Source organism: Oncorhynchus gorbuscha, unplaced genomic scaffold (assembly GCF_021184085.1).
Source record: "Oncorhynchus gorbuscha isolate QuinsamMale2020 ecotype Even-year unplaced genomic scaffold, OgorEven_v1.0 Un_scaffold_2210, whole genome shotgun sequence".
Classification (NCBI taxonomy): Eukaryota; Metazoa; Chordata; class Actinopteri; order Salmoniformes; family Salmonidae; genus Oncorhynchus; species Oncorhynchus gorbuscha.
Genome location: NW_025746779.1, coordinates 40163 through 67500, shown reverse-complemented (window position 1 = coordinate 67500; position 27338 = coordinate 40163). Strand labels below are relative to the sequence as shown.

General features: G+C 46.1%; 1 protein-coding gene across 1 annotated transcript in view; it reads right to left on the bottom strand.

The window, feature by feature from the left end:
* LOC124025277 (CUB and sushi domain-containing protein 3-like) overlaps positions 1 to 27338 on the bottom strand; it is a gene marked incomplete at both ends in the record, with an annotated part of 85691 nt that overhangs the window by 19076 nt on the left and 39277 nt on the right. The window contains 3 exons of the mRNA XM_046338832.1: positions 18811 to 18967; positions 20670 to 20839; positions 23556 to 23744. Of these exons, the coding sequence (XP_046194788.1) occupies positions 18811 to 18967; positions 20670 to 20839; positions 23556 to 23744 (516 nt within the window). The remainder of the gene's footprint in view (positions 1 to 18810; positions 18968 to 20669; positions 20840 to 23555; positions 23745 to 27338) is intronic.

The following is a 27338-nucleotide window of genomic DNA, read 5'->3' as shown; positions in this document are numbered from 1 at the left end:
ACACATTACAGAGACTGTCCTAGAGACCACACACATTACAGAGACTGTCCTAGAGACCATACACATTATGGAGACTGTCCTAGAGACCACACACATTATGGAGACCATCCTAGAGACAACACACATTATGGAGACCATCCTAGAGACCACACACATTACAGAGACTGTCCTAGAGACCACACACATTACAGAGACTGTCCTAGAGACCATACACATTATGGAGACTGTCCTAGAGACAACACACATTATGGAGACCATCCTAGAGACAACACACTTCATAGAGACCATTCTCGAGACAACACACATTATAGGGACCATCCTAGAGACCACACACATTATGGAGACCTTCCTAGAGACCACATACATTATGGAGACCATCCTAGAGACAACACACATTATGGAGACCATCCTAGAGACCACACACATTATAGAGTAGAGGAGACAAAGAGGGTTGTATCATTATGGAGACTGTTCTAGAGACCACACACATTATGGGGACCATCCTAGAGACCACACACATTATAGAGACTGTCCTAGAGACCACACACATTATGGAGATCATCCTAGAGACCACACACATTATGGAGACCATCCTAGAGACCACACACATTATGGAGACCTTCCTAGAGACCACACACATTATGGAGACTGTCCTAGAGACCACACACATTATGGAGACCATCCTAGAGACAACACACATTATGGAGACCATCCTAGAGACAACACACATTATGGAGACCATCCTAGAGACCACACACATTATAGAGACTGTCCTAGAGACCACACACATTATGGAGACCATCCTAGAGACAACACACATTATGGAGACCATCCTAGAGACAACACACTTCATAGAGACCATTCTCGAGACAACACACATTATGGAGACCTTCCTAGAGACCACATACATTATGGAGACCTTCCTAGAGACCACATACATTATGGAGACCTTCCTAGAGACCACATACATTATGGAGACCATCCTAGAGACAACACACATTATGGAGACCATCCTAGAGACGACAGACACAAGGAAACACGTGCTCACATTATGGCTGCACACCTGGAGACAACACAAATTATGGAGACCATACTAGAGACCACACACATTATGGAGACCATCCTAGAGACCACACACATTATGGAGACCATCCTAGAGACCACACACATTATGGAGACCATCCTAGAGACCACACACATTATAGAGACCGTCCTAGAGACCACACACATTATGGAGACCATCCTAGAGACCACACACATTAGGGAGTCCTTCCTAGAGACCACACTCATTAGGGAGACCTTCCTAGAGACCACAAACATTATGGAGACCATCCTAGAGACCACACACATTAAAGAGACCGTACTAGAGACCACACACATTATGGAGACCGGCCTAGAGACCACTAACATTATGAAGACCATCCTAGAGACTACACAAATTATAGAGACTGTCCTAGAGACCACACACATTATGGAGACCATCCTAGAGACCACATACATTATGGAAACCATCCTAGAGACAACACACATTATGGAGACCATCCTAGAGACCACACACATTATGGAGACCATCCTAGAGACGACAGACACAAGGAAACACGTGCTCACATTATGGCTGCACACCTGGAGACCACACATTCACACACTAGAGCACATACGCACACAAGGACATCTCAGAAAATAATGTGTCTGCATTTCAACCAGTAAGAGTTTCTGGGAACCAGCCATAGTGACATAATCCCATTCCTCTCCTCGTTGTAAAGACCAGAGGAGGCTGCTGAGGGGAGGACAGCTCATAATAATGGCTGGAACGACGTGAACGGAAATGGCATTGAAAACACATTGATAACATGTTCGCTACAATTTCACTCATTTAACAGCCATTAGCACGAGCCCGTCCTCCCCAATTAAGGTGCCACCAGCCTCCTGTGGTAAAGACATTAACTATGTCCTATATAGCACCCGATGCTCTGGTTAAATGTAGTGCACTATATATATATATATAGGGAATAGGGCGCCATTTGGGACGCTGGCCTTATTGATTAAAGCGTGGGAATAATGTCCCGCTTCAGAACATAATGAGTACTGTGGACTTAAAGTCCCATTAAATGACTAAGCAGGAAAAATATCCTTTCTGGACAGAGACAACAATTACATCTAGCTAATTAACTGCTCAAGTGACTGTGACTCTGGTAGCAGGATGGAGAAGTGCTATAGGCTACGGCTCCTCTTAACAGTGGGACGAAGGGATGAACGTCTTAACCCTATGTGTTAGGGATGATGTCTTGACCGTATGTGTTAGGGATGAGGTCTTAACCCTATGTGTTAAGGATGAGGTCTTAACCCTATGTGTTAGGGATGAGGTCTTAACCCTATGTGTTAGGGATGAGGTCTTAACCCTATGTGTTAGGGATGATATATTAACCCTATGTGTTAGGGATGAGGTCTTGACCGTATGTGTTAGGGATGAGGTCTTGACCGTATGTGTTAGGGATGAGGTCTTAACCCTATGTGTTAAGGATGAGGTCTTAACCCTATGTGTTAGGGATGAGGTCTTAACCCTATGTGTTAGGGATGAGGTCTTCACCCTATGTGTTAGGGATGAGGTCTTCACCCTATGTGTTAGGGATGAGGTCTTAACCCTATGTGTTAGGGATGAGGTCTTAACCCTATGTGATAGGGATGAGGTCTTAACCCTATGTGTTAGGGATGAGGTCTTGACCGTATGTGTTAGGGATGAGGTCTTAACCATATGTGTTAGGGATGAGGTCTTAACCCTATGTGTTAGGGCTGATATATTAACTGTATGTGTTAGGGATGAGGTCTTAACCTTATGTGTTAGGGGTGTGGTCTTAACCCTATGTGTAAGGGATGAGGTATTAACAAACTAGACTACCACTATCAGATTAGAGCCATAAAGGAGACTAGACATCTACCACCACTACTACCACTATCAGATTAGAGCCATAAAGGAGACTAGACATCTACCACCCCACTACCACTATCAGATTAGAGCCATAATGGAGACTAGACATCTACCACCCCACTACCACTATCAGATTAGAGCCATAAAGGAGACTAGACATCTACCACCCCACTACCACTACCAGATTAGAGCCATAAAGGAGACTAGACATCTACCACCCCACTACCACTACCAGATTAGAGCCATAAAGGAGACTAGACATCTACCACCCCACTACCACTATCAGATTATTGCCATAAAGGAGACTAGACATCTACCACCATCCGATTAGAGCCATAAGGGAGAGGAGACATCAACCACTACCAGATTAGATCCATAATGGAGACTAGACATCTACCACGACCAGATTAGAGTCATAAAGGAGACTAGACATCTACCACCACTACTACCACTATCAGATTAGAGACATAAAGTAGTCATGTCTAGTTTCCTCCAGTCAGTCAGGTTGTATCTGTAAAGGACTGTGGTCATGTCTAGTCTCCTCCAGTCAGTCAGGTTGTATCTGTAAAGGACTGTGGTCATGTCTAGTCTCCTCCAGTCAGGTTGTATCTGTAAAGGACTGTGGTCATGTCTAGTCTCCTCCAGTCAGTCAGGTTGTATCTGTAAAGGACTGTGGTCATGTCTAGTCTCCTCCAGTCAGGTTGTATCTGTAAAGGACTGTGGTCATGTCTAGTCTCCTCCAGTCAGGTTGTATCTGTAAAGGACTGTGGTCATGTCTAGTCTCCTCCAGTCAGGTTGTATCTGTAAAGGACTGTGGTCATGTCTAGTCTCCTCCAGTCAGGTTGTATCTGTAAAGGACTGTGGTCATGTCTAGTCTCCTCCAGTCAGTCAGGTTGTATCTGTAAAGGACTGTGGTCATGTCTAGTCTCCTCCAGTCAGGTTGTATCTGTAAAGGACTGTGGTCATGTCTAGTCTCCTCCAGTCAGTCAGGTTGTATCTGTAAAGGACTGTGGTCATGTCTAGTCTCCTCCAGTCAGTCAGGTTGTATCTGTAAAGGACTGTGGTCATGTCTAGTCTCCTCCAGTCAGTCAGGTTGTATCTGTAAAGGACTGTGGTCATGTCTAGTCTCCTCCAGTCAGTCAGGTTGTATCTGTAAAGGACTGTGGTCATGTCTAGTCTCCTCCAGTCAGTCAGGTTGTATCTGTAAAGGACTGTGGTCATGTCTAGTCTCCTCCAGTCAGTCAGGTTGTATCTGTAAAGGACTGTGGTCATGTCTAGTCTCCTCCAGTCAGTCAGGTTGTATCTGTAAAGGACTGTGGTCATGTCTAGTCTCCTCCAGTCAGTCAGGTTGTATCTGTAAAGGACTGTGGTCATGTCTAGTCTCCTCCAGTCAGTCAGGTTGTATCTGTAAAGGACTGTGGTCATGTCTAGTCTCCTCCAGTCAGTCAGGTTGTATCTGTAAAGGACTGTGGTCATGTCTAGTCTCCTCCAGTCAGTCAGGTTGTAACTGTAAAGGACTGTGGTCATGTCTAGTCTCCTCCAGTCAGTCAGGTTGTATCTGTAAAGGACTGTGGTCATGTCTAGTCTCCTCCAGTCAGTCAGGTTGTATCTGTAAAGGACTGTGGTCATGTCTAGTCTCCTCCAGTCAGTCAGGTTGTATCTGTAAAGGACTGTGGTCATGTCTAGTCTCCTCCAGTCAGGTTGTATCTGTAAAGGACTGTGGTCATGTCTAGTCTCCTCCAGTCAGTCAGGTTGTATCTGTAAAGGACTGTGGTCATGTCTAGTCTCCTCCAGTCAGTCAGGTTGTATCTGTAAAGGACTGTGGTCATGTCTAGTCTCCTCCAGTCAGTCAGGTTGTATCTGTAAAGGACTGTGGTCATGTCTAGTCTCCTCCAGTCAGTCAGGTTGTAACTGTAAAGGACTGTGGTCATGTCTAGTCTCCTCCAGTCAGTCAGGTTGTATCTGTAAAGGACTGTGGTCATGTCTAGTCTCCTCCAGTCAGTCAGGTTGTATCTGTAAAGGACTGTGGTCATGTCTAGTCTCCTCCAGTCAGTCAGGTTGTATCTGTAAAGGACTGTGGTCATGTCTAGTCTCCTCCAGTCAGGTTGTATCTGTAAAGGACTGTGGTCATGTCTAGTCTCCTCCAGTCAGTCAGGTTGTAACTGTAAAGGACTGTGGTCATGTCTAGTCTCCTCCAGTCAGTCAGGTTGTATCTGTAAAGGACTGTGGTCATGTCTAGTCTCCTCCAGTCAGTCAGGTTGTATCTGTAAAGGACTGTGATCATGTCTAGTCTCCTCCAGTCAGGTTGTATCTGTAAAGGACTGTGGTCATGTCTAGTCTCCTCCAGTCAGGTTGTATCTGTAAAGGACTGTGGTCATGTCTAGTCTCCTCCAGTCAGGTTGTATCTGTAAAGGACTGTGGTCATGTCTAGTCTCCTCCAGTCAGTCAGGTTGTATCTGTAAAGGACTGTGGTCATGTCTAGTCTCCTCCAGTCAGGTTGTATCTGTAAAGGACCGTGGTCATGTCTAGTCTCCTCCAGTCAGTCAGGTTGTATCTGTAAAGGACTGTGGTCATGTCTAGTCTCCTCCAGTCAGGTTGTATCTGTAAAGGACTGTGGTCATGTCTAGTCTCCTCCAGTCAGGTTGTATCTGTAAAGGACTGTGGTCATGTCTAGTCTCCTCCAGTCAGTCAGGTTGTATCTGTAAAGGACTGTGGTCATGTCTAGTCTCCTCCAGTCAGTCAGGTTGTATCTGTAAAGGACTGTGGTCATGTCTAGTCTCCTCCAGTCAGTCAGGTTGTAACTGTAAAGGACTGTGGTCATGTCTAGTCTCCTCCAGTCAGGTTGTATCTGTAAAGGACTGTGGTCATGTCTAGTCTCCTCCAGTCAGGTTGTATCTGTAAAGGACTGTGGTCATGTCTAGTCTCCTCCAGTCAGTCAGGTTGTATCTGTAAAGGACTGTGGTCATGTCTAGTCTCCTCCAGTCAGGTTGTATCTGTAAAGGACTGTGGTCATGTCTAGTCTCCTCCAGTCAGGTTGTATCTGTAAAGGACTGTGGTCATGTCTAGTCTCCTCCAGTCAGTCAGGTTGTATCTGTAAAGGACTGTGGGCATGTCTAGTCTCCTCCAGTCAGTCAGGTTGTATCTGTAAAGGACTGTGGTCATGTCTAGTCTCCTCCAGTCAGTCAGGTTGTAACTGTAAAGGACTGTGGTCATGTCTAGTCTCCTCCAGTCAGGTTGTATCTGTAAAGGACTGTGGTCATGTCTAGTCTCCTCCAGTCAGGTTGTATCTGTAAAGGACTGTGGTCATGTCTAGTCTCCTCCAGTCAGGTTGTATCTGTAAAGGACTGTGGTCATGTCTAGTCTCCTCCAGTCAGGTTGTATCTGTAAAGGACTGTGGTCATGTCTAGTCTCCTCCAGTCAGGTTGTATCTGTAAAGGACTGTGGTGATGTCTAGTCTCCTCCAGTCAGTCAGGTTGTATCTGTAAAGGACTGTGGTCATGTCTAGTCTCCTCCAGTCAGTCAGGTTGTATCTGTAAAGGACTGTGGTCATGTCTAGTCTCCTCCAGTCAGGTTGTATCTGTAAAGGACTGTGGTCATGTCTAGTCTCCTCCAGTCAGTCAGGTTGTATCTGTAAAGGACTGTGGTCATGTCTAGTCTCCTCCAGTCAGTCAGGTTGTATCTGTAAAGGACTGTGGTCATGTCTAGTCTCCTCCAGTCAGGTTGTATCTGTAAAGGACTGTGGTCATGTCTAGTCTCCTCCAGTCAGTCAGGTTGTATCTGTAAAGGACTGTGGTCATGTCTAGTCTCCTCCAGTCAGGTTGTATCTGTAAAGGACTGTGGTCATGTCTAGTCTCCTCCAGTCAGGTTGTATCTGTAAAGGACTGTGGTCATGTCTAGTCTCCTCCAGTCAGGTTGTATCTGTAAAGGACTGTGGTCATGTCTAGTCTCCTCCAGTCAGGTTGTATCTGTAAAGGACTGTGGTCATGTCTAGTCTCCTCCAGTCAGGTTGTATCTGTAAAGGACTGTGGTCATGTCTAGTCTCCTCCAGTCAGTCAGGTTGTATCTGTAAAGGACTGTGGTCATGTCTAGTCTCCTCCAGTCAGTCAGGTTGTATCTGTAAAGGACTGTGGTCATGTCTAGTCTCCTCCAGTCAGTCAGGTTGTATCTGTAAAGGACTGTGGTCATGTCTAGTCTCCTCCAGTCAGTCAGGTTGTAACTGTAAAGGACTGTGGTCATGTCTAGTCTCCTCCAGTCAGTCAGGTTGTATCTGTAAAGGACTGTGGTCATGTCTAGTCTCCTCCAGTCAGGTTGTATCTGTAAAGGACTGTGGTCATGTCTAGTCTCCTCCAGTCAGGTTGTATCTGTAAAGGACTGTGGTCATGTCTAGTCTCCTCCAGTCAGTCAGGTTGTATCTGTAAAGGACTGTGGTCATGTCTAGTCTCCTCCAGTCAGGTTGTATCTGTAAAGGACTGTGGTCATGTCTAGTCTCCTCCAGTCAGTCAGGTTGTATCTGTAAAGGACTGTGGTCATGTCTAGTCTCCTCCAGTCAGGTTGTATCTGTAAAGGACTGTGGTCATGTCTAGTCTCCTCCAGTCAGGTTGTATCTGTAAAGGACTGTGGTCATGTCTAGTCTCCTCCAGTCAGGTTGTATCTGTAAAGGACTGTGGTCATGTCTAGTCTCCTCCAGTCAGGTTGTATCTGTAAAGGACTGTGGTCATGTCTAGTCTCCTCCAGTCAGTCAGGTTGTATCTGTAAAGGACTGTGGTCATGTCTAGTCTCCTCCAGTCAGTCAGGTTGTATCTGTAAAGGACTGTGGTCATGTCTAGTCTCCTCCAGTCAGTCAGGTTGTATCTGTAAAGGACTGTGGTCATGTCTAGTCTCCTCCAGTCAGGTTGTATCTGTAAAGGACTGTGGTCATGTCTAGTCTCCTCCAGTCAGGTTGTATCTGTAAAGGACTGTGGTCATGTCTAGTCTCCTCCAGTCAGGTTGTATCTGTAAAGGACTGTGGTCATGTCTAGTCTCCCAGTCCAGTCAGGTTGTCATTGTATCTGTAAAGGACTGTGGTCATGTCTAGTCTCCTCCAGTCAGGTTGTATCTGTAAAGGACTGTGGTGATGTCTAGTCTCCTCCAGTCAGTCAGGTTGTATCTGTAAAGGACTGTGGTCATGTCTAGTCTCCTCCAGTCAGTCAGGTTGTATCTGTAAAGGACTGTGGTCATGTCTAGTCTCCTCCAGTCAGGTTGTATCTGTAAAGGACTGTGGTCATGTCTAGTCTCCTCCAGTCAGTCAGGTTGTATCTGTAAAGGACTGTGGTCATGTCTAGTCTCCTCCAGTCAGTCAGGTTGTATCTGTAAAGGACTGTGGTCATGTCTAGTCTCCTCCAGTCAGGTTGTATCTGTAAAGGACTGTGGTCATGTCTAGTCTCCTCCAGTCAGGTTGTATCTGTAAAGGACTGTGGTCATGTCTAGTCTCCTCCAGTCAGGTTGTATCTGTAAAGGACTGTGGTCATGTCTAGTCTCCTCCAGTCAGGTTGTATCTGTAAAGGACTGTGGTCATGTCTAGTCTCCTCCAGTCAGGTTGTATCTGTAAAGGACTGTGGTCATGTCTAGTCTCCTCCAGTCAGGTTGTATCTGTAAAGGACTGTGGTCATGTCTAGTCTCCTCCAGTCAGTCAGGTTGTATCTGTAAAGGACTGTGGTCATGTCTAGTCTCCTCCAGTCAGTCAGGTTGTATCTGTAAAGGACTGTGGTCATGTCTAGTCTCCTCCAGTCAGTCAGGTTGTATCTGTAAAGGACTGTGGTCATGTCTAGTCTCCTCCAGTCAGTCAGGTTGTATCTGTAAAGGACTGTGGTCATGTCTAGTCTCCTCCAGTCAGTCAGGTTGTATCTGTAAAGGACTGTGGTCATGTCTAGTCTCCTCCAGTCAGGTTGTATCTGTAAAGGACTGTGGTCATGTCTAGTCTCCTCCAGTCAGGTTGTATCTGTAAAGGACTGTGGTCATGTCTAGTCTCCTCCAGTCAGTCAGGTTGTATCTGTAAAGGACTGTGGTCATGTCTAGTCTCCTCCAGTCAGGTTGTATCTGTAAAGGACTGTGGTCATGTCTAGTCTCCTCCAGTCAGGTTGTATCTGTAAAGGACTGTGGTCATGTCTAGTCTCCTCCAGTCAGTCAGGTTGTATCTGTAAAGGACTGTGGTCATGTCTAGTCTCCTCCAGTCAGGTTGTATCTGTAAAGGACTGTGGTCATGTCTAGTCTCCTCCAGGCAGGTTGTATCTGTAAAGGACTGTGGTCATGTCTAGTCTCCTCCAGTCAGTCAGGTTGTATCTGTAAAGGACTGTGGTCATGTCTAGTCTCCTCCAGTCAGGTTGTATCTGTAAAGGACTGTGGTCATGTCTAGTCTCCTCCAGTCAGTCAGGTTGTATCTGTAAAGGACTGTGGTCATGTCTAGTCTCCTCCAGTCAGTCAGGTTGTATCTGTAAAGGACTGTGGTCATGTCTAGTCTCCTCCAGTCAGTCAGGTTGTATCTGTAAAGGACTGTGGTCATGTCTAGTCTCCTCCAGTCAGGTTGTATCTGTAAAGGACTGTGGTCATGTCTAGTCTCCTCCGGTCAGTCAGGTTGTATCTGTAAAGGACTGTGGTCATGTCTAGTCTCCTCCAGTCAGGTTGTATCTGTAAAGGACTGTGGTCATGTCTAGTCTCCTCCAGTCAGTCAGGTTGTATCTGTAAAGGACTGTGGTCATGTCTAGTCTCCTCCAGTCAGGTTGTATCTGTAAAGGACTGTGGTCATGTCTAGTCTCCTCCAGTCAGTCAGGTTGTATCTGTAAAGGACTGTGGTCATGTCTAGTCTCCTCCAGTCAGGTTGTATCTGTAAAGGACTGTGGTCATGTCTAGTCTCCTCCAGTCAGTCAGGTTGTATCTGTAAAGGACTGTGGTCATGTCTAGTCTCCTCCAGTCAGTCAGGTTGTATCTGTAAAGGACTGTGTCATGTCTAGTCTCCTCCAGTCAGGTTGTATCTGTAAAGGACTGTGGTCATGTCTAGTCTCCTCCAGTCAGGTTGTATCTGTAAAGGACTGTGGTCATGTCTAGTCTCCTCCAGTCAGTCAGGTTGTATCTGTAAAGGACTGTGGTCATGTCTAGTCTCCTCCAGTCAGGTTGTATCTGTAAAGGACTGTGGTCATGTCTAGTCTCCTCCAGTCAGTCAGGTTGTATCTGTAAAGGACTGTGGTCATGTCTAGTCTCCTCCAGTCAGTCAGGTTGTATCTGTAAAGGACTGTGGTCATGTCTAGTCTCCTCCAGTCAGTCAGGTTGTATCTGTAAAGGACTGTGGTCATGTCTAGTCTCCTCCAGTCAGTCAGGTTGTATCTGTAAAGGACTGTGGTCATGTCTAGTCTCCTCCAGTCAGTCAGGTTGTATCTGTAAAGGACTGTGGTCATGTCTAGTCTCCTCCAGTCAGTCAGGTTGTATCTGTAAAGGACTGTGGTCATGTCTAGTCTCCTCCAGTCAGGTTGTATCTGTAAAGGACTGTGGTCATGTCTAGTCTCCTCCAGTCAGTCAGGTTGTATCTGTAAAGGACTGTGGTCATGTCTAGTCTCCTCCAGTCAGGTTGTATCTGTAAAGGACTGTGGTCATGTCTAGTCTCCTCCAGTCAGTCAGGTTGTATCTGTAAAGGACTGTGGTCATGTCTAGTCTCCTCCAGTCAGTCAGGTTGTATCTGTAAAGGACTGTGGTCATGTCTAGTCTCCTCCAGTCAGGTTGTATCTGTAAAGGACTGTGGTCATGTCTAGTCTCCTCCAGTCAGGTTTTATCTGTAAAGGACTGTGGTCATGTCTAGTCTCCTCCAGTCAGGTTGTATCTGTAAAGGACTGTGGTCATGTCTAGTCTCCTCCAGTCAGTCAGGTTGTATCTGTAAAGGACTGTGGTCATGTCTAGTCTCCTCCAGTCAGTCAGGTTGTATCTGTAAAGGACTGTGGTCATGTCTAGTCTCCTCCAGTCAGTCAGGTTGTATCTGTAAAGGACTGTGGTCATGTCTAGTCTCCTCCAGTCAGTCAGGTTGTATCTGTAAAGGAATGTGGTCATGTCTAGTCTCCTCCAGTCAGGTTGTATCTGTAAAGGACTGTGGTCATGTCTAGTCTCCTCCAGTCAGTCAGGTTGTATCTGTAAAGGACTGTGGTCATGTCTAGTCTCCTCCAGTCAGGTTGTATCTGTAAAGGACTGTGGTCATGTCTAGTCTCCTCCAGTCAGTCAGGTTGTATCTGTAAAGGACTGTGGTCATGTCTAGTCTCCTCCAGTCAGTCAGGTTGTATCTGTAAAGGACTGTGGTCATGTCTAGTCTCCTCCAGTCAGTCAGGTTGTATCTGTAAAGGACTGTGGTCATGTCTAGTCTCCTCCAGTCAGTCAGGTTGTATCTGTAAAGGACTGTGGTCATGTCTAGTCTCCTCCAGTCAGTCAGGTTGTATCTGTAAAGGACTGTGGTCATGTCTAGTCTCCTCCAGTCAGTCAGGTTGTATCTGTAAAGGACTGTGGTCATGTCTAGTCTCCTCCAGTCAGTCAGGTTGTATCTGTAAAGGACTGTGGTCATGTCTAGTCTCCTCCAGTCAGGTTGTATCTGTAAAGGACTGTGGTCATGTCTAGTCTCCTCCAGTCAGTCAGGTTGTATCTGTAAAGGACTGTGGTCATGTCTAGTCTCCTCCAGTCAGTCAGGTTGTATCTGTAAAGGACTGTGGTCATGTCTAGTCTCCTCCAGTCAGTCAGGTTGTATCTGTAAAGGACTGTGGTCATGTCTAGTCTCCTCCAGTCAGGTTGTATCTGTAAAGGACTGTGGTCATGTCTAGTCTCCTCCAGTCAGGTTGTATCTGTAAAGGACTGTGGTCATGTCTAGTCTCCTCCAGTCAGTCAGGTTGTATCTGTAAAGGACTGTGGTCATGTCTAGTCTCCTCCAGTCAGTCAGGTTGTATCTGTAAAGGACTGTGGTCATGTCTAGTCTCCTCCAGTCAGGTTGTATCTGTAAAGGACTGTGGTCATGTCTAGTCTCCTCCAGTCAGTCAGGTTGTATCTGTAAAGGACTGTGGTCATGTCTAGTCTCCTCCAGTCAGGTTGTATCTGTAAAGGACTGTGGTCATGTCTAGTCTCCTCCAGTCAGTCAGGTTGTATCTGTAAAGGACTGTGGTCATGTCTAGTCTCCTCCAGTCAGGTTGTATCTGTAAAGGACTGTGGTCATGTCTAGTCTCCTCCAGTCAGTCAGGTTGTATCTGTAAAGGACTGTGGTCATGTCTAGTCTCCTCCAGTCAGTCAGGTTGTATCTGTAAAGGACTGTGGTCATGTCTAGTCTCCTCCAGTCAGGTTGTATCTGTAAAGGACTGTGGTCATGTCTAGTCTCCTCCAGTCAGTCAGGTTGTATCTGTAAAGGACTGTGGTCATGTCTAGTCTCCTCCAGTCAGTCAGGTTGTATCTGTAAAGGACTGTGGTCATGTCTAGTCTCCTCCAGTCAGGTTGTATCTGTAAAGGACTGTGGTCATGTCTAGTCTCCTCCAGTCAGTCAGGTTGTATCTGTAAAGGACTGTGGTCATGTCTAGTCTCCTCCAGTCAGTCAGGTTGTATCTGTAAAGGACTGTGGTCATGTCTAGTCTCCTCCAGTCAGGTTGTAACTGTAAAGGACTGTGGTCATGTCTAGTCTCCTCCAGTCAGTCAGGTTGTATCTGTAAAGGACTGTGGTCATGTCTAGTCTCCTCCAGTCAGTCAGGTTGTATCTGTAAAGGACTGTGGTCATGTCTAGTCTCCTCCAGTCAGGTTGTAACTGTAAAGGACTGTGGTCATGTCTAGTCTCCTCCAGTCAGTCAGGTTGTATCTGTAAAGGACTGTGGTCATGTCTAGTCTCCTCCAGTCAGGTTGTATCTGTAAAGGACTGTGGTCATGTCTAGTCTCCTCCAGTCAGTCAGGTTGTATCTGTAAAGGACTGTGGTCATGTCTAGTCTCCTCCAGTCAGGTTGTATCTGTAAAGGACTGTGGTCATGTCTAGTCTCCTCCAGTCAGGTTGTATCTGTAAAGGACTGTGGTCATGTCTAGTCTCCTCCAGTCAGGTTGTAACTGTAAAGGACTGTGGTCATGTCTAGTCTCCTCCAGTCAGTCAGGTTGTAACTGTAAAGGACTGTGGTCATGTCTAGTCTCCTCCAGTCAGTCAGGTTGTATCTGTAAAGGACTGTGGTCATGTCTAGTCTCCTCCAGTCAGTCAGGTTGTATCTGTAAAGGACTGTGGTCATGTCTAGTCTCCTCCAGTCAGTCAGGTTGTATCTGTAAAGGACTGTGGTCATGTCTAGTCTCCTCCAGTCAGTCAGGTTGTATCTGTAAAGGACTGTGGTCATGTCTAGTCTCCTCCAGTCAGTCAGGTTGTATCTGTAAAGGACTGTGGTCATGTCTAGTCTCCTCCAGTCAGTCAGGTTGTATCTGTAAAGGACTGTGGTCATGTCTAGTCTCCTCCAGTCAGTCAGGTTGTATCTGTAAAGGACTGTGGTCATGTCTAGTCTCCTCCAGTCAGGTTGTATCTGTAAAGGACTGTGGTCATGTCTAGTCTCCTCCAGTCAGTCAGGTTGTATCTGTAAAGGACTGTGGTCATGTCTAGTCTCCTCCAGTCAGTCAGGTTGTATCTGTAAAGGACTGTGGTCATGTCTAGTCTCCTCTAGTCAGTCAGGTTGTATCTGTAAAGGACTGTGGTCATGTCTAGTCTCCTCCAGTCAGGTTGTATCTGTAAAGGACTGTGGTCATGTCTAGTCTCCTCCAGTCAGTCAGGTTGTATCTGTAAAGGACTGTGGTCATGTCTAGTCTCCTCCAGTCAGTCAGGTTGTATCTGTAAAGGACTGTGGTCATGTCTAGTCTCCTCCAGTCAGGTTGTATCTGTAAAGGACTGTGGTCATGTCTAGTCTCCTCCAGTCAGGTTTTATCTGTAAAGGACTGTGGTCATGTCTAGTCTCCTCCAGTCAGGTTGTATCTGTAAAGGACTGTGGTCATGTCTAGTCTCCTCCAGTCAGGTTGTATCTGTAAAGGACTGTGGTCATGTCTAGTCTCCTCCAGTCAGTCAGGTTGTATCTGTAAAGGACTGTGGTCATGTCTAGTCTCCTCCAGTCAGGTTGTATCTGTAAAGGACTGTGGTCATGTCTAGTCTCCTCCAGTCAGTCAGTTGTATCTGTAAAGGACTGTGGTCATGTCTAGTCTCCTCCAGTCAGGTTGTATCTGTAAAGGACTGTGGTCATGTCTAGTCTCCTCCAGTCAGTCAGGTTGTATCTGTAAAGGACTGTGGTCATGTCTAGTCTCCTCCAGTCAGGTTGTATCTGTAAAGGACTGTGGTCATGTCTAGTCTCCTCCAGTCAGGTTGTATCTGTAAAGGACTGTGGTCATGTCTAGTCTCCTCCAGTCAGTCAGGTTGTATCTGTAAAGGACTGTGGTCATGTCTAGTCTCCTCCAGTCAGTCAGGTTGTATCTGTAAAGGACTGTGGTCATGTCTAGTCTCCTCCAGTCAGGTTGTATCTGTAAAGGACTGTGGTCATGTCTAGTCTCCTCCAGTCAGGTTGTATCTGTAAAGGACTGTGGTCATGTCTAGTCTCCTCCAGTCAGTCAGGTTGTATCTGTAAAGGACTGTGGTCATGTCTAGTCTCCTCCAGTCAGTCAGGTTGTATCTGTAAAGGACTGTGGTCATGTCTAGTCTCCTCCAGTCAGTCAGGTTGTATCTGTAAAGGACTGTGGTCATGTCTAGTCACCTCCAGTCAGTCAGGTTGTATCTGTAAAGGACTGTGGTCATGTCTAGTCTCCTCCAGTCAGTCAGGTTGTATCTGTAAAGGACTGTGGTCATGTCTAGTCTCCTCCAGTCAGGTTGTATCTGTAAAGGACTGTGGTCATGTCTAGTCTCCTCCAGTCAGTCAGGTTGTATCTGTAAAGGACTGTGGTCATGTCTAGTCTCCTCCAGTCAGGTTGTATCTGTAAAGGACTGTGGTCATGTCTAGTCTCCTCCAGTCAGTCAGGTTGTATCTGTAAAGGACTGTGGTCATGTCTAGTCTCCTCCAGTCAGTCAGGTTGTATCTGTAAAGGACTGTGGTCATGTCTAGTCTCCTCCAGTCAGGTTGTAACTGTAAAGGACTGTGGTCATGTCTAGTCTCCTCCAGTCAGTCAGGTTGTATCTGTAAAGGACTGTGGTCATGTCTAGTCTCCTCCAGTCAGTCAGGTTGTATCTGTAAAGGACTGTGGTCATGTCTAGTCTCCTCCAGTCAGGTTGTATCTGTAAAGGACTGTGGTCATGTCTAGTCTCCTCCAGTCAGGTTGTATCTGTAAAGGACTGTGGTCATGTCTAGTCTCCTCCAGTCAGGTTGTATCTGTAAAGGACTGTGGTCATGTCTAGTCTCCTCCAGTCAGTCAGGTTGTATCTGTAAAGGACTGTGGTCATGTCTAGTCTCCTCCAGTCAGTCAGGTTGTATCTGTAAAGGACTGTGGTCATGTCTAGTCTCCTCCAGTCAGTCAGGTTGTAACTGTAAAGGACTGTGGTCATGTCTAGTCTCCTCCAGTCAGTCAGGTTGTAACTGTAAAGGACTGTGGTCATGTCTAGTCTCCTCCAGTCAGTCAGGTTGTATCTGTAAAGGACTGTGGTCATGTCTAGTCTCCTCCAGTCAGGTTGTATCTGTAAAGGACTGTGGTCATGTCTAGTCTCCTCCAGTCAGTCAGGTTGTATCTGTAAAGGACTGTGGTCATGTCTAGTCTCCTCCAGTCAGTCAGGTTGTATCTGTAAAGGACTGTGGTCATGTCTAGTCTCCTCCAGTCAGTCAGGTTGTATCTGTAAAGGACTGTGGTCATGTCTAGTCTCCTCCAGTCAGGTTGTATCTGTAAAGGACTGTGGTCATGTCTAGTCTCCTCCAGTCAGTCAGGTTGTATCTGTAAAGGACTGTGGTCATGTCTAGTCTCCTCCAGTCAGTCAGGTTGTATCTGTAAAGGACTGTGGTCATGTCTAGTCTCCTCCAGTCAGGTTGTAACTGTAAAGGACTGTGGTCATGTCTAGTCTCCTCCAGTCAGGTTGTATCTGTAAAGGACTGTGGTCATGTCTAGTCTCCTCCAGTCAGGTTGTATCTGTAAAGGACTGTGGTCAAAGGACTGTGGTCATGTCTAGTCTCCTCCAGTCAGTCAGGTTGTATCTGTAAAGGACTGTGGTCATGTCTAGTCTCCTCCAGTCAGTCAGGTTGTATCTGTAAAGGACTGTGGTCATGTCTAGTCTCCTCCAGTCAGGTTGTATCTGTAAAGGACTGTGGTCATGTCTAGTCTCCTCCAGTCAGTCAGGTTGTATCTGTAAAGGACTGTGGTCATGTCTAGTCTCCTCCAGTCAGTCAGTTGTATCTGTAAAGGACTGTGGTCATGTCTAGTCTCCTCCAGTCAGGTTGTATCTGTAAAGGACTGTGGTCATGTCTAGTCTCCTCCAGTCAGTCAGGTTGTATCTGTAAAGGACTGTGGTCATGTCTAGTCTCCTCCAGTCAGTCAGGTTGTAACTGTAAAGGACTGTGGTCATGTCTAGTCTCCTCCAGTCAGGTTGTAACTGTAAAGGACTGTGGTCATGTCTAGTCTCCTCCAGTCAGGTTGTAACTGTAAAGTGCTATGCTATGCAGCAGCAGCAAAGAGCACATAAACCCAGAGAGCATGTCTGTCTTCGTCCCAAATGGAACCCTATTCCCTATGTAGTGCACTACTTGTGTTGGGCTCAGGTCAAACGTAGTGCACTATATAGGGAATAGGGTGCCATTTTTGGACGTAATTATGATTTATTTTACTGCCTCCTAGCAGAGACACAGCACCATGCTAGATGTTATTACAGTATTTTCAAGTGTCATGGCCAGGATAAATCACAACAGTTACTGCCTACATTTATAAAATTACCTACACGCTTCTCTCTCTAACGACCGGGAAAACATCAGATTTCATGTTCTGAACCAGATTTAAGCTGACCCTTCCAACCCCGGCCTGTTCCCGCTTCCTGGACAACAAATCACTCATACTGAATTCACTCTGTCTTAGGAGCCGGGTTTGTTATACTACAAATGGCAGGATGGGTGGGTGGAGGGGGGGGGGGGGACTAGTGAGTAAGGTTTCAACCCTATTCTTACAACAAGGCTGCTTACAACTTGCAAAACACTCATTTGCTCAGATGTTTCCAAACTTTTAACAAGGCAGGTAACACTACAAGTTACCCAGTCAAAGTAATTGCAGAGAAAGCATGTTGTTCTCCTCTGGAAGCCCCCACGCTGTGTGGATGAATATCATTATCCAGAGAAATAAAACGTTAGGGTTGCGTCCTGAAATGCCATTGGATTCCCTAAATAGTGCACGTTGTTTATCCAGAGCCTGCATAGAGCACCATATAGGGAATAGGGTGCCATTTCAGACACTATAAAAAGGGAATAGGGTGCCATTTCAGACCCTATAAAAAGGGAATAGGGTGCCATTTCAGACCCTATATAAAGGGAATAGGGTGCCATTTCAGACCCTATAAATAGGGGATAGGGTGCCATTTCAGACACTATATGAAGGGAATAGGGTGCCATTTCAGACACTATAAAAGGGGATAGGGTGCCATTTCAGACCCTATAAAAAGAGGAATAGGGTGCCATTTCAGACACCATATAAAGGGAATAGGGTGCCATTTCAGACCCTATAAAAAGAGGATAGGGTGCCATTTCAGACACTATAAATAGGGGATAGGGTGCCATTTCAGACCCTATAAAAGGGAATAGGGTGCCATTTCAGACACTATATAAAGGGAATAGGGTGCCATTTCAGACACTATAAAAGGGAATAGGGTGCCATTTCAGACCCTATAAAAAGAGGATAGGGTGCCATTTCAGACCCTAGAAAAAGGGAATAGGGTGCCATTTCAGACACTATAAAAGGGAATAGGGTGCCATTTCAGACACTATATAAAGGGAATAGGGTGCCATTTCAGACACTATAAAAAGGGAATAGGGTGCCATTTCAGACCCTATAAAAGGGAATAGGGTGCCATTTCAGACCCTATAGAAAAGGAATAGGGTGCCATTTCAGACACTATAGAAAAGGAATAGGGTGCCATTTCAGACCCTATAAAAGGGAATAGGGTGCCATTTCAGACCCTATAGAAAAGGAATAGGGTGCCATTTCAGACCCTATAAAAAGGGAATAGGGTGCCATTTCAGACCCTATAAAAAGGGAATAGGGTGCCATTTCAGACCCTATAAAAAGGGAATAGGGTGCCATTTCAGACACTATATAAAGGGAATAGGGTGCCATTTCAGACACTATATAAAGGGAATAGGGTGCCATTTCAGACACTATATAAAGGGAATAGGGTGCCATTTCAGACCCTATAAAAAGGGAATAGGGTGCCATTTCAGACCCTATAAAAGGGGAATAGGGTGCCATTTCAGACCCTATAAAAGGGGAATAGGGTGCCATTTCAGACCCTATAAAAAGGGAATAGGGTGCCATTTCAGACCCTATAAAAAGGGAATAGGGTGCCATTTCAGACCCTATAAAAAGGGAATAGGGTGCCATTTCAGACCCTATAAAAAGGGAATAGGGTGCCATTTCAGACACAGTCCTACTCAGTGGCCTCAATTCTCAGTCAAATAAGTCACTGTTTGAACACACAGTCAGAGCAAGATGAAGGTGTGTGTGTGTGTGTGTGTGTGTGTGTGTGTGTGTGTGTGTGTGTGTGTGTGTGTGTGTGTGTGTGTGTGTGTGTGCGTGTGTGTGTGTGTGTGTGTGTGTGTGTGTGTGTGTGTGTGTGTGTGTGTGTGTGTGTGTGTGTGTGTGTGTGTGTGTGCGTGTGCGTGTGTGCGTGTGCGTGTGTGTTCGCGTGTGCGTGTTTGTTTGTGTGTGTGTGTGTTCCTCACTGGAGTAGCTGAGTCTGAAGCCCCCTGCTGTGTGCTCCTGGTCTGAGTAGAACTCCAGCCACAGGTGATTGGAGGTGGAGGTGAGGACCAGGCCTAACATGGTGGAGCCAGTGTAGGTACCCAGAACAGCAGCAGCACTGTCCCCTCCATCATAGACCTGCAGAGAGGAGACAACAGGGGGTTAATGTCAAATCCATTAACTCACTCACCCACTCACCCACCCACTCACCCACCCACTCACCCACCTACTCACCCACCCACTCACTCAGCCACTCACTCAGCCACTCAGTCACTCAGTCAATCACTCACCCACTCACCCACCCGCCCACCCGCCCACTCACCAGCCACTCACTCAGCCACTCAGTCACTCAGTCAATCACTCACCCACTCACCCACCCGCCCACCCATCCACCCACTCACTCACTCACTCACTCACTCACTCACTCATCACTCATCCATTCATTCAACCATCCATTCATTAATTCATCCATCCATCCATCTGTTCATCCACTCATTCATCCATCCACCCATTCATCCATCCACCCATTCATCCATCCATCCATCCTTCCATACATACACTCATCCATCCATCAGTTCATTCATGTACAGAGTGGTTGAGGGAAGCAGCTGAAGGCTTCCTAACAGAGTGGTTGAATACCCAGAGAGGGAAGCAGCTGAAGGCTTCCTAACAGAGTGGTTGAATACCCAGAGAGGGAAGCAGCTGAAGGCTTCCTAACAGAGTGGTTGAATACCCAGAGAGGGAAGCAGCTGAAGGCTTCTTAACAGAGTGGTTGAATACCCAGAGAGGGAAGCAGCTGAAGGCTTCCTAACAGAGTGGTTGAATACCCAGAGAGGGAAGCAGCTGAAGGCTTCCTAACAGAGTGGTTGAATACCCAGAGAGGGAAGCAGCTGAAGGCTTCTCCTAACAGAGTGGTTGAATACCCAGAGAGGGAAGCAGCTGAAGGCTTCTTAACAGAGTGGTTGAATACCCAGAGAGGGAAGCAGCTGAAGGCTTCCTAACAGAATGGTTGAATACCCAGAGAGGGAAGCAGCTGAAGGCTTCTTAACAGAGTGGTTGAATACCCAGAGAGGGAAGCAGCTGAAGGCTTCCTAACAGAGTGGTTGAATACCCAGAGAGGGAAGCAGCTGAAGGCTTCTTAACAGAGTGGTTGAATACCCAGAGAGGGAAGCAGCTGAAGGCTTCTTAACAGAGTGGTTGAATACCCAGAGAGGGAAGCAGCTGAAGGCTTCCTAACAGAGTGGTTGAATACCCAGAGAGGGAAGCAGCTGAAGGCTTCCTAACAGAATGGTTGAATACCCAGAGAGGGAAGCAGCTGAAGGCTTCTTAACAGAGTGGTTGAATACCCAGAGAGGGAAGCAGCTGAAGGCTTCCTAACAGAGTGGTTGAATACCCAGAGAGGGAAGCAGCTGAAGGCTTCCTAACAGAGTGGTTGAATACCCAGAGAGGGAAGCAGCTGAAGATTCTTCTCCTAACAGAGTGGTTGAATACCCAGAGAGGGAAGCAGCTGAAGGCTTCTTAACAGAGTGGTTGAATACCCAGAGAGGGAAGCAGCTGACAGACAGACAGACAGAGTGGTTGAATACCCAGAGAGGGAGATAGAGAGATAGCACTGACAAATACAAAGAGAGAGACTCAGATTCTTCCTCTGAGATAGAATACAGAGAGAGAGAGAAAAAAGAGAGAGAGAGAGAGAGAGAAGAGAGAGAAGAGAAGAGAGAGAGAGAGAGAGAGAGAGAGAGAGAGAGAGAGAGAGAGAGAGAGAGAGAGAGAGAGAGAGAGAGAGAGAGAGAGAGAAGAGAGAGAGAGAAGAGAGAGAATGAAAAGGGGGGATTATTACCTTGAGAATGTCTCCTTGTGCCAGTTGGAAAGTGCTTGCTGAGACGTTGATGCCCTTTCCCGTCTCCACCTGAATGCTGTAGACACACTCGTGGCTGTTGTCATAGTTCAGTGGGTAGTTGGGCGACAACACAACTCCTTCGCTGTTGGAAACGGTTGAGCCGCACTCCGCTAGAGAACAAAGACACAGAGTGGAATAAAGTGACCCGAACGAGAGAATTCTCTTTCAATGTCCGTAATGTTTCCCTGTGACGGATATATTCAGTATATCATTACACCGAGCAAAAGACGAGAGTTCAAATGCATTTACGAAAAAGCCTATTTCTAATCGCTGTTTTCAAAGTTTCCTTTCAAACTGTCTGTTCCTTTCCTCGCTGTCACTGATTCCTTTCCTCGCTGTCACTATTCCTTTCCTCACAGTCACTGTTCCTTTCCTCACTGTCACTGTTCCTTTCCTCACTGTCACTGTTCCTTTCCTCGCTGTCACTGTTCCTTTCCTCACTGTCACTGTTCCTTTCCTCACTGTCACTGTTCCTTTCCTCACTGTCACTGTTCAGACTAGAGAGATGGAGACTCCTCACTGTCACTAGAAAGATGGAGAGATCCTTTATACAGACTAGAGAGATGGAGAGATACAGACTAGATCACTAGAGAGATTCCTTATATACAGACTCACAGTCACTGTTCCTTTCCTCACAGACTGTCACTAGATTCCTTTCAGACTCACAGACTGTCAGACTGATATATACAGACTAGAGAGATGGAGAGATACAGACTGATCAGACTGAGAGATGGAGACTAGATATATACCAGACTCACTAGTGAAGAGATACAGACTAGATATATACAGACTAGAGAGATGGAGAGATACAGACTAGATATATACAGACTAGAGAGATGGAGACTAGATATATACAGACTAGAGAGATGAAGAGATACAGACTAGATATATACAGACTAGAGAGATGGAGAGATACAGACTAGATATATACAGACTAGAGAGATGGAGAGATACAGACTAGATATATACAGACTAGAGAGATGAAGAGATACAGACTAGATATATACAGACTAGAGAGATGGAGAGATACAGACTAGATATATACAGACTAGAGAGATGGAGAGATACAGACTAGATATATACAGACTAGAGAGATGGAGAGATCAGACTAGATATATACAGACTAGAGAGATGGAGAGATACAGACTAGAGAGATGGAGACTAGATATATACAGACTAGAGAGATGGAGACTAGATATATACAGACTAGAGAGATGGAGAGATACAGACTAGATATATACAGACTAGAGAGATGGAGACTAGATATATACAGACTAGAGAGATGGAGAGATACAGACTAGATATATACAGACTAGAGGGAGATGGAGAGTTACAGACTAGATATATACAGACTAGAGAGATGACTAGATATATACAGACTAGAGAGATGGAGAGATACAGACTAGATATATACAGACTAGAGAGATGACTAGATATATACAGACTAGAGAGATGAAGAGATACAGACTAGATATATACAGACTAGAGAGATGGAGAGATACAGACTAGATATATACAGACTAGAGAGATGGAGAGATAGATATATACAGACAGACTAGATATATACAGACTAGAGGGAGATGGATCGAGATACAGACTAGATATATACTAGAGAGACTGAAGCAGGATCTAGACCGTATACCTAGAGACTAGAGAGACTGAAGCGGGATCGAGGATCCTGTCTGAGACCGTATACCTAGAGACTAGAGAGACTGAAGCAGGATCCCTGTCTGAGACCGTATACCAAGAGACTAGAGAGACTGAAGCAGGATCCCTGTGATATAAAGACTGAGACCGTATACTGAGACCATATACCTAGAGACTAGAGAGACTGAAGCAGGATCCCTGTCTGAGACCGTCGAGACTAGAAAGACTGAAGCCGGATCGAGGATCCTGTCTGAGACCGTATACCTCAAAACTAGAGAGACTGAAGCAGGATCCTTGTCTGAGACCGTATACCTAGAGACTTGAGAGACTGAAGCAGGATCCCTGTCTAAGACCGTATACCTAGAGACTAGAGAGACTGAAGCAGGATCCCTGTCTGAGACCGTATACCTAGAGACTAGAGAGACTGAAGCAGGATCCCTGTCTGACACCGTATACCTAGAGACTAGAGAGACTGAAGCAGGATCCCTGTCTGAGACCGTATACCTAGAGACTAGAGAGACTGAAGCAGGATCCCTGTCTGAGACCGTATACCTAGAGACTAGAGAGACTGAAGCAGGATCCCTGTCTGAGACCGTATACCTAGAGACTAGAGAGACTGAAGCAGGATCCCTGTCTGAGACCGTATACCTAGAGACTAGAGAGACTGAAGCAGGATCCCTGTCTGAGACCGTATACCTAGAGACTAGAGAGACTGAAGCAGGATCCCTGTCTGAGACCATATACCTAGAGACTAGAGAGACTGAAGCAGGATCCCTGTCTGAGACCGTATACCTAGAGAGTAGAGAGACTGAAGCAGGATCCCTGTCTGAGACCGTATACCTAGAGACTAGAGAGACTGAAGCAGGATCCCTGTCTGAGACCGTATACCTAGAGACTAGAGAGACTGAAGCAGGATCCCTGTCTGAGACCGTATATCTAGAGACTAGAGAGACTGAAGCAGGATCCCTGTCTGAGACCGTATACCTAGAGACTAGAGAGACTGAAGCAGGATCCCTGTCTGAGACCGTATACCTAGAGCCGTATACAGAATCCAGTAACTACCCATTTCATCCTGTTGTCCACCTTCTCCTCTGCTCTGAATAGAGACTTGTTTAATACATTGTCCTATGCACAGTCCACACAGAGCCAATAAACAAATGAAATCAGCTGACCACGTACCCACACACCTTGGCAGAGGGGCACTCCACATGCGGCGACCTCCTCCCAGGCACCATATCTCCCTCGCCCCCTTTAGGCGATAGCCGGTATTGCAGGAGAAAACCAGCGAGTCCCCGATGCCAAAGCTGATGCCCGTGTGCCAGCCAAACCTGGGGGTCCCGGGGTCCTCACACGGCTCCAGATTATACTCTGAAAAGGGAAGAAGAAAGAAACAACACAGGGTCTTTCCAAAAGTCATCTTTTCCCAGATTTATTATGTCCTCTCTCCTTGCATTCCAAAAGTAATCTTTTCCCGGATTTATTACGTCCTCTCTCCTTGCATTCCAAAAGTCGTTTTTCCCTGGATTTATTATGTCCTCTCTCCTTGCATTCCTTCTAAAAAACACCTTGGAGAAGAAAAATCTGAGGTGAGGGACTATAGATCTTCTCCTCCCAATGCAGTTCTGGGGTCCCGAGGAGAGAGGAAGCCAGGGAAAGACGAATTAAGAAAGAGGGGAAGTCAATGTAGGGTACTAACAAGGGAACCACGTGGTGAAAGGAAAGGAAAGGAAGGAAAGGAAAGGAATGGAAAGGAAAGGGAGGAAAGGGGAGGAAAGGAAAGGAAAGGGCAGGAAAGGAAGGGAAGGATTGGAAAGGAAAGGGAAGGAAAGGAAAGGAAAGGAAAGGAAAGGAAAGGAAAGGAAAGGAAAGGAAAGGAAAGGGAAGGAAAGGATTGGAAAGGAAAGGAAAGGGAAGGGAAGGAAAGGAAAGGAAAGGAAAGGGAAGGAAAGGATTGGAAAGGAAAGGGAAGGGAAGGAAAGGAAAGGAAAGGAAAGGGAAGGAAAGGGAAGGGAAGGAAAGGAAAGGGAAGGGAAGGAAAGGGTAGGAAAGGAAAGGGAAGGCAAGGAAAGGAAAGGAAAGGGAAGGGAAGGAAAGGGAAGGGAAGGAAGGAAGGAAAGTATTGGAAAGGAAAGGGAAGGGAAGGAAAGGAAAGGGAAGGAAAGGGTAGGAAAGGAAAGGGAAGGCAAGGAAAGGAAAGGAAAGGGAAGGGAAGGAAAGGGAAGGGAAGGAAGGAAGGAAAGGAAAGGAAAGGAAAGGGAAGGAAGGAAAGGAAGGGAAGGAAAGGAAGGGAAGGAAAGGATTGGAAAGGAAAGGGAAGGGAAGGAAAGGAAAGGGAAGGAAAGGGTAGGAAAGGAAAGGGAAGGCAAGGAAAGGAAAGGAAAGGGAAGGAAGGAAAAGAAAAGGGAAGGAAATGAAAGGGAAGGAAAGGAAAGGGAAGGGAAGGAAAGGAAAGGGGAGGAAAGGGTAGGAAAGGAAAGGGAAGGGAAGGCAAGGAAAGGAAAGGAAAGGAAAGGGAAGGGAAGGAAAGGAAAGGAAAGGAAAGGAAAGGGAAGGGAAGGAAGGAAAAGAAAAGGAAAGGAAAGGAAAGGAAAGGGAAGGAAGGAAAAGAAAAGGAAAGGAAAGGAAAGGGAAGGGAAGGGAAGGAAAGGAAAGGAAAGGAAAGGGAAGGAAGGAAAAGAAAAAAGGAAAGGAAAGGAAAGGAAAGGAAAGGGGAGGAAAGGGTAGGAAAGGAAAGGGAAGGGAAGGCAAGGAAAGGAAAGGAAAGGGAAGGGAAGGGAAGGGAAGGGAAGGGAAGGAAAGGAAAGGAAAGGAAAGGAAAGGAAAGGAAGGAAGGAAGGAAGGAAGGAAAGGAAAGGAAAGGAAAGGGAAGGAAGGAAGGAAAAGAAAAGGGAAGGAAATGAAAGGGAAGGAAAGGGAAGGAAAGGAGAACCCATAAGGACATCACTCATTCAACTCCGCTGAGCAAAAAAATAAATCTCTGCCGCTGGTCGCTACATCACCCAACCAGTCAATCTAATCAAAGGTTAACAAAAGGTAGTGTGTAGAATTATAAGCAGGACAATCTATAGATGATAATTACAGTATGCACACAGAACAGACTCTTGGGGAAGACCATTGAATAGTCATGAGTTGCTGCACCAAGTAACGCTTCCCTCTGATGAGCAGGAGGCAAACATTTAGCCAGGCTGTTTCAATAGCAGGAGTCTCATTAACTCTGATAGAGAAGAAGTTAGTAACATCTAGTCTGTATCTCTCTAGTCTGTATCTCTCTAGTCTGTATCTCTCTAGTCTGTATCTCTCTAGTCTGTATCTCTCTAGTCTGTATCTCTCTAGTCTGTATCTCTCTAGTCTGTATCTCTCTAGTCTGTATCTCTCTAGTCTGTATCTCTCTAGTCTGTATCTCTCTAGTCTGTATCTCTCTAGTCTGTATCTCTCTAGTCTGTATCTCTCTAGTCTGTATCTCTCTAGTCTGTATCTCTCTAGTCTGTATCTCTCTAGTCTGTATCTCTCTAGTCTGTTTCTCTCTAGTCTGTATCTCTTAGTCTGTTTCTCTCTAGTCTGTATCTCTTTAGTCTGTATCTCTCTAGTCTGTATCTCTCTAGTCTATATCTCTCTAGTCTGTATCTCTTTAGTCTGTATCTCTCTAGTCTGTATCTCTCTAGTCTGTATCTCTCTAGTCTGTATCTCTGTAACTAGTCTGTATCTCTCTAGTCTGTATCTCTCTAGTCTGTATCTCTCTAGTCTGTATCTCTCTAGTCTGTTTCTCTCTAGTCTGTATCTCTCTAGTCTGTTTCTCTCTAGTCTGTATCTCTCTAGTCTGTATCTCTCTAGTCTGTTTCTCTTTAGTCTGTATCTCTCTAGTCTCTATCTCTCCAGTCTGTAACTCTCTATCTCTCTAGTCTGTATCTGGCTATCTCTCTAGTCCCATTAACTCTGATAGGACAGAAGTTAGTCCCATTAACTCTGATAGGACAGAAGTTAGTCCCATCTCTGATAGGACATTAGTCTGTATCTCTCTCTAGTCCCATCTAACTCTGGACAGAAGTTAGTCCCATTAACTCTGATAGGACAGAAGTAAGTCCCATTAACTCTGATAGGACAGAAGTTAGTCCCATTAACTCTGATATAACAGAAGTTAGTCCCATTAACTCTGATATAACAGAAGCTAGTCCCATGACAGAAGTGACCCTGGTCTAATGTAGTGGACCACATCCCCTATTGACCCTGGTCTAATGTAGTGGACCACTTCCCCTATTGACCCTGGTCTAATGTAGTGGACCACATCCCCTATTGACCCTGGTCTAATGTAGTGGACCACATCCCCTATTGACCCTGGTCTAATGTAGTGGACCACATCCCCTATTGACCCTGGTCTAATGTAGTGGACCACATCCCCTATTGACCCTGGTCTAATGTAGTGGACCACATCCCCTATTGACCCTGGTCTAATGTAGTGGACCACCTCCCCTATTGACCCTGGTCTAATGTAGTGGACCACCTCCCCTATTGACCCTGGTCTAATGTAGTGGACCACATCCCCTATTGACCCTGGTCTAATGTAGTGGACCACATCCCCTATTGACCCTGGTCTAATGTAGTGGACCACATCCCCTATTGACCCTGGTCTAATGTAGTGGACCACATCCCCTATTGACCCTGGTCTAATGTAGTGGACCACATCCCCTATTGACCCTGGTCTAATGTAGTGGACCACATCCCCTATTGACCCTGGTCTAATGTAGTGGACCACATCCCCTATTGACCCTGGTCTAATGTAGTGGACCACATCCCCTATTGACCCTGGTCTAATGTAGTGGACCACATCCCCTATTGACCCTGGTCTAATGTAGTGGAACACATCCCCTATTGACCCTGGTCTAATGTAGTGGACCACATCCCCTATTGACCCTGGTCTAATGTAGTGGACCACATCCCTTGACCCTGGTCTAATGTAGTGGCCCA